The sequence below is a fragment of the Coregonus clupeaformis genome, chromosome 19 (assembly GCF_020615455.1).
Source record: "Coregonus clupeaformis isolate EN_2021a chromosome 19, ASM2061545v1, whole genome shotgun sequence".
NCBI classification, from domain to species: Eukaryota; Metazoa; Chordata; class Actinopteri; order Salmoniformes; family Salmonidae; genus Coregonus; species Coregonus clupeaformis.
The window spans coordinates 56,777,480-56,785,110 of NC_059210.1; the positions used below are offsets into that span (position 1 = coordinate 56,777,480).

At 42.7% G+C, this 7,631-nt stretch overlaps 1 protein-coding gene across 1 annotated transcript in view; it reads left to right on the forward strand.

Annotated features, from left to right (window-relative positions):
* The first annotated feature begins 551 nt into the window (after window positions 1-551).
* The window catches only part of elmo3 (engulfment and cell motility 3), a 24,455-nt gene continuing 17,375 nt past the window's right edge, over window positions 552-7,631 (forward strand). Inside the window, exons 1-6 of the mRNA XM_041838214.1 lie at window positions 552-740; window positions 3,027-3,135; window positions 3,970-4,010; window positions 4,147-4,219; window positions 6,709-6,759; window positions 6,941-7,110. Coding sequence (XP_041694148.1) covers window positions 3,061-3,135; window positions 3,970-4,010; window positions 4,147-4,219; window positions 6,709-6,759; window positions 6,941-7,110 — 410 coding nt within the window. The 5' untranslated portion in view covers window positions 552-740; window positions 3,027-3,060. The remainder of the gene's footprint in view (window positions 741-3,026; window positions 3,136-3,969; window positions 4,011-4,146; window positions 4,220-6,708; window positions 6,760-6,940; window positions 7,111-7,631) is intronic.

The window sequence follows — 7,631 nt, forward strand, 5'->3', positions numbered from 1 at the left end:
CGTCCCCCTGACTCCCTCAGGTAAATATCGGGCATGCAAAAGTGACACACTGCACACTGAATTATTCTAATATGGCACTGCAACAATATGGTGAACGGCACTCCAAATCTCACTCCACTGCACACTGTGAATTATTCTGATATGGCACTACAACAAGACAGTTATTGTAAGGGAAGGCACTGCAAACAATATGGTGAAAGGCAGTACAATCTACAAACATATAGAAAGGGTGGGGATAGGTTCATTTTCGAATCTGAGAGTAAATAGAGATGAATATATTGATAAAAGTCACCTTGTCCAAGAGAGATTTACATGGTTATCAAAATGCCACGCTAGGGTAAGCCTACACGAAATACAGGCCTTATTTTAAGTTTCTAAAATTCCTTATGGGAAAAATGAATGGTGGGAAAACGATTGGAACCATTTCCCTGTCTGACCGCTAGGTTTTATGGGTGTTGTGACTGTTGTACTCAATATACCTTATTTTTTACAGTCTATGGTGTACACACACTGCTTCCTACAGGGGGCGGGTGACTAAACTCAACCCGGAACTTTGAATGGTCAATTATTTTTTGAAACATGGGAAGAAACTTCTCCACCTAGGCAGATAGGTTCTCCAAGATTGTTGAAAATAGAATTCTCTATCGGATTATTGTCGTCCTTTCTAGGGAGAGATTTCAAATGCTTCCAGTCCCGATCTCGGAGATTTCGCGAGGACAGTAACTTTTCTTTTCAAACAGGTAGGAGCCAAATAAAAGTGCAACTCGACTAGATATTTTCTTTCGATTGTTCGCTAAACTTTACGAACGAGAATGAACAAATCTGTTTCGTAAACCTGATACGAATGGCCCCCGGGTCCCCAGTTCAGCATTACCTGTCTCTTTTTACCTGTTTCGTCCTTTTTTGTGTCTACGGCTGGCTAGTAGGATAAACGGGCTGAGGAGGGTTGACATCATCAATAGTCACCCTAACTTTTATATGTGAGTGAAACACGAACTCGAATCAACCTACAAAATGAATAGTTTAATTAATTAGTGGGTATTTTTGAAGTCGTTTTCAGTGTATGCTAGCATGTGCTGTGAAATGGCTTACTGCAGAGAAAGGAGTTTCCATTCCATCTTTATAAAGTGTCAGGTAACAAGCAATCGTCAATGATTCGACATACATTTTAAATGAACAGAAAAGGGCTGGCTCTCGAGCCATGGATCAATTTCACTAGTGTGTCGACAACTGCCATTGACACAGTTGTTCTGCCCAGTACCCAGAATGTAAAGGCTCGGGCACTAATAGCCCCACTTAAGTGGTGGTGCCGATGACAACAGACTTCAAAGTGTGTGTTTGTGGTGGCAGTTGTAGGTGGTCGGTCAGGATTGGAATTCCAGGGAGCTGAAGGCCCCCTCCTCCCCACCCCTTAAGGGGACAGGCGGTGGGATGGTTATTACAGCGTCAAGGGGCATGACACAGAGTTAGTTCTGCAGGCTAACAGAAGGGATACAGGAGGATACACATTTGTGCATAGCCCTATATGGTCATGGGCACTATTACTATATGGTTCACTATAATCAAATCAAGCTTTATTTATATAGCACATTTCAGACATGGAATGCAACGCAATGTGCTTCACAGGAAAAAACAAATACAAAATCATGAAATGTGAAATATTTACTACACAACAAACATAAGAGGAGTGAACAGCAGTAATACCATTAATGTACAGGATTTACAAATGCAGAGACACTGATTCACACGTTACCTCTACACTTATACAACACATTCTATTTTTCTCTCTCGCACCTCTCCCACTTGCAGTAGTAGCAGAGGGAGGGTGCAGCCCAATGCATGTTGGGACAGGCAGGGGAGAGAGCCTAGGAAACCCAAACACTGCTCTCCCTGCCAGCCTGTCATGTAGCCTACATTTGACATTTTAGTCATTTAGCAGACACTCATATCCAGTGCGACTTACAGTTAGTGCATTCATCTTAAGATAGCTAGGTGGGACAACCAAATATCTCAGTCATAATAAGTAAAACGCTCCTCAATAAAGTAGCTATCAGCAAAGTCAGTGCTAGTAAGAGGGAAAAAAAAGTCAAGTGCGAGTGTTAGTTTACGAAAGGCTTCTTTTTTTCTTCTTTTTTTGCCTCGTATGAATACTAGGCTAGTATAGTAATGTTTTGGGTCGGAGGAGCATTGTCTTTCACAAGGCTTCAAGAGTATTAGTATATGAAGTGAGTGAGAACATTTTCAGGTTAGAGTTTCCATCAAAGCCAAAACACTGGTGGTGATCATGGTCATTCATAATCTGCTCTGCTTTCGATGCGTCTTAACAAATTACCAATGCTGAAGAGCTAATGACATTCCTGTAATTACAGTGTTATGTGATCAGCTAGCAAAGTAGGCTACAAGTTAACATCTATGGACCTACCTGGGATGGCATAGGGCTACTGAAATGGAAGGGGTCTAGAAAACTAGGTGCAGTTTGTCAGGTGAAAGAGAAAGTGTCTATGCTTTGACAGAAATGGCACTTAAACACCAGCAATAAAACATAACATATTTTTTGTAGGTTAGTTCCATTGACCTGTGAATGCGAGACACACACATAGTTATTTCCCTTTTCATCAAGTGAAGCATGTGCAGAATTGTTTAACAAACTTTAGTGTTTCCATATGTGCTGGAGAGAGCATGAAAAGAGCTTGACTGTCCTCTCCTCTGGGACTCCCATCTGTGAGCTGAGGAGGAAATGGATGTCTATGTGTGCCATGGGGGTTGTGTATGCATGTCTGTCTGTGTCTGGCCTTGTATTCAATTGTGTGTAGTCCTATACACAGAATGGGCTATGTTTCTGTACACACTGAAGCAAATGTAGACCTAGTACCTTAAAAGAGGAAGATAGAAGTTCAGCAAATTCATTTGGAAAATGAAAGCTCCAATGACTCGAGGGCAAGGCCGTTCTGGTCAGGCCAGAAACATACAGAAAAACCCAAATTTACTGTGTGAATTATTTGATAGTAATATTGACCTTATCTCAGAGTCTTAGGAGGACGCCCATACACACACTTCAAGATGCCCCAACAGGATATCGTGAAGATTGCCATCCAGATGCCAGGGGCATACCCTCAGCTCATTCAACTGGACCAGGTAAGCATCAGCACACAGGAGTGGAGCCTGAGTCAGAGAGTTTAGAAAACCTACTGTACTATCAATGCCTAAGTGGAAAGTTACAATAGGAATCAGCACTGCAGCCTGTGGGTTGTATTATAGCTGTGGTATATGAAGCAATACTGAGCAGAGATGGGCGGGCTAATAATGTTTTTTATGAAGGGGTGATGCACCTCAGCGTCGATGCAGTGTGTTCAGAGTTGTGAAGCAGCTGCTGCTATAGAAAAACACCACGCTGTCAATAGAGAAGTTATTATAGGATTATAGTAAAGTGATGTGCTGGGTGTTTAGGATGTCAAATTGTTAATAGACCAAGGCCTTAATTAAATAAAAGGTTTTGGTTAGATATGGGTGCCTGTCAAGTTTGAACAAGCTGATTCTGTAGACATTTCATGGGAGGAAAAAACTAACTGCAAGCCCCTCAGAAGCTCTCCTATTGGACTACCAGACCTTACCAAAAACCTCTGATTGGTTGACCCCCTACAGACCACAAATTACAGGGCAGTGATAGGTCTACCACAGTACACAAACACTTTTGATTGGTTGACCACCATGTATACCACAAATTACAGGGCAATTGAAATATAGACATTAAAGTAGTTGTCTCTTATTTATTCAATGTCCCTGTTGCCTCATAAGTCAACAGCATAGAGGAAGTAAAGCTTTGTGTTTATCTAGGATCAACAGGCTCAGGGTCATAGGACCAGTGTACTATAGTTAATCCACCATGGTTTACAAAATGAAAGCATGATATCTAAATCAGTTCTTACCTTCTGCTGCTCATTGACCACAACTATGTTTATCTCCTGACAGAAAAAGCCCCTTTCTGCTGTAATAAAGGAGGTTTGTGATGGGTAAGTGTGTGTGTGTGTGTGTGTGTGTGTATGTGTGACTGAGTGTGTGTGTGTGTTCATGTTATCCTTGTTGAGTTCAAGCAATTACTTTGTCCTCTTTCAGTAGTTACAGTGGCTATGATGACTGGGTTTTTAGGTGGAATCTTCCAGGCCCTGATAACTACGCCCTCCAGTATACCGACGGTGTTCAGACCTACATCACTGAATCTGTGAGTTGATTCTCTTTCTTTTCAATGAACATGGAGGCTGTCTGTAAACAAACATAGGTCTTTCTGGCTGTCTAGTGTGTGGCTTCTATACTGTAAGTTGACAGTAGAGGGTGTCCTTGTCATGCCAGTGATGCCTGAAATGTCATCAACGCCAATTGCCTTGGTCTGGGTAGCTGCTGGAGCTAAACTAAGCTTGTGACTTTTGAAGAGGTCAAACACAACCCTCTACTGCTGTGGCTGTGTTCATTGTTATTCCACTGGGTGTGTGATATGCATGGGGTAACAGGAGGGCTGGTTGGCACTGTTACTGGTGTGTGTCTGTGTCTGAACAGAGATTCCTGCTATTTCCGGGGCCAGTGCAGGCGTGAAATGATAATCATCTGAAACTTAACCAACTTAATTTCTCGATCTCTGTCCCGCTCTCGCGCTCTCTCTCTCTCTCTCTTTATCTCTCTCTCTCTCTCTCTCTCTCTCTCTCTCTCTCTCTCTCTCCCCCCCTTTTCTTTCTCTCCCCACTCTCCCTCCCCCCTCTCTAATTATACTGAACAAAAATATAAACCCAATATATAGCAGACCTACTGTATATAGTTATAGCAGACCTAGTGTACAGTGGGGGAAAAAAGTATTTAGTCAGCCACCAATTGTGCAAGTTCTCCCACTTAAAAATATGAGAGAGGCCTGTAATTTTCATCATAGGTACACGTCAACTATGACAGACAAATGGAGAAAAGAAAATCCAGAAAATCACATTGTAGGATTTTTAATGAATTTATTTGCAAATTATGGTGGAAAATAAGTATTTGGTCAATAACAAAAGTTTCTCAATACTTTGTTATATACCCTTTGTTGGCAATGACACAGTTCAAACGTTTTCTGTAAGTCTTCACAAGGTTTTCACACACTGTTGCTGGTATTTTGGCCCATTCCTCCATGCAGATCTCCTCTAGAGCAGTGATGTTTTGGGGCTGTTGCTGGGCAACACGGACTTTCAACTCCCTCCAAAGATTTTCTATGGGGTTGAGATCTGGAGACTGGCTAGGCCACTCCAGGACCTTGAAATGCCTCTTACGAAGCCACTCCTTCGTTGCCCGGGCGGTGTGTTTGGGATCATTGTCATGTTGAAAGACCCAGCCACGTTTCATCTTCAATGCCCTTGCTGATGGAAGGAGGTTTTCACTCAAAATCTCACGATACATGGCCCCATTCATTCTTTCCTTTACACGGATCAGTCGTCCTGGTCCCTTTGCAGAAAAAACAGCCCCAAAGCATGATGTTTCCACCCCCATGCTTCACAGTAGGTATGGTGTTCTTTGGATGCAACTCAGCATTCTTTGTCCTCCAAACACGACGAGTTGAGTTTTTACCAAAAAGTTCTATTTTGGTTTCATCTGACCATATGACATTCTCCCAATCCTCTTCTGGATCATTCAAATGCACTCTAGCAAACTTCAGACGGGCCTGGACATGTACTGGCTTAAGCAGGGGGACATGTCTGGCACTGCAGGATTTGAGTCCCTGGCGGCGTAGTGTGTTACTGATGGTAGGCTTTGTTACTTTGGTCCCAGCTCTCTGCAGGTCATTCACTAGGTCCCCCCGTGTGGTTCTGGGATTTTTGCTCACCGTTCTTGTGATCATTTTGACTACACGGGGTGAGCTCTTGCGTGGAGCCCCAGATCGAGGGAGATTATCAGTGGTCTTGTATGTCTTCCATTTCCTAATAATTGCTCCCACAGTTGATTTCTTCAAACCAAGCTGCTTACCTATTGCAGATTCAGTCTTCCCAGCCTGGTGCAGGTCTACAATTTTGTTTCTGGTGTCCTTTGACAGCTCTTTGGTCTTGGCCAGAGTGGAGTTTGGAGTGTGACTGTTTGAGGTTGTGGACAGGTGTCTTTTATACTGATAACAAGTTCAAACAGGTGCCATTAATACAGGTAACGAGTGGAGGACAGAGGAGCCTCTTAAAGAAGAAGTTACAGGTCTGTGAGAGCCAGAAATCTTGCTTGTTTGTAGGTGACCAAATACTTATTTTCCACCATAATTTGCAAATAAATTCATTAAAAATCCTACAATGTGATTTTCTGGATTTTTTTCTTCTCAATTTGTCTGTCATAGGTGACGTGTACCTATGATGAAAATTACAGGCCTCTCTCATCTTTTTAAGTGGGAGAACTTGCACAATTGGTGGCTGACTAAATACTTTTCCCCCCCACTGTATATAGTTATAAGGTATATGTGACCAACAAATGCATATCTGTTTTCCCAGTCATGTGAAATGTATAGATTAGGACCTAATTAATTTATTTCAATTGACTAATTTCCTTATATGAAATCTTTGAAATTGTTGCATGTTGCCTTTATATTTTTGTTCAGTATATGTGCATTAGTGCAGTGTGAAAACAGTAATCAGTCCAAGCCATTTCTAAGTCAGTCTGTATTGCCTGTATGACTATGTTTGTCATTGTGTCTGCTCTGTGGTCTTTATGTTCTAGAACCGTCTGGACATAAAGAATGGCTGCATTCTCCGTCTGACCAAGGCACCGGTGAGTCTGCAAACAAGAGCCTGACAAACCAACCATGCTCTGTTCCTTACATAATCCCCTGTTGGCTGTGTGTGTATGTGTGTCTGCACACTATGTAGGCCTATTACAATTGTATTACATTTTCGGTATATCTACTTCATCCATCCTTTGTCTGTGTGTTTTTATGCTGTGTGTGTTGTAGGGCCGTTGTGCCGAGGACCTGTACAAGGGCATCCAGAGCTCAGACTCAGGTGTGCGCTGTGATTCGCTGAAGCAGCTGGCCTGCGTGTCCACTGATGTCACGTTTGCCCAGGAGTTTATCAGCCGTGATGGCCACTCTCTGCTGGTGAAGATCGTAGAGGACGTTGACGAGTCAGTTCCTTTCTCTGTATCTCTCTGTATGTCACTGTGTCTGTCTATATGTTACTGTGTCTTTGTGTGTGTCTCTGTCTCTCTCTACTCTCTCTTCAACTAACCTTATATAGCAGAGACAGCAGACTCACATAAGTGAGCGCTTCTCTTTCTGTCCTGTTCTGCTAGCAGACTGTGTGTGGGTATTTTGGGGGGATGGGGGAAGTGCAGTGCAGTCGTGCATATTTGTGCTGGCTGCAGTGGAATGCTGTGCTTTGATAGATGCTTCTGCAGAGATATGAGACGATTACCTCACATGTGGGAACACATCCCTGGGTGAAGTATGGGCTGAGTCTGGCCTTCCCCTTACACTGTTAGCATAGTTACTGTGGAGGAATTCAAGGAAGCTGTAGTTGGGTTCGTATGATGAATTCTAGAATAACATTGAGTTGGCATGGAGAATTGGCTAGGAAGAATATGCAGCTCTGTGTTGCATAGTTAGTCATGGGGTTAGTTTGATCATGATCAAAATCACAATGGGA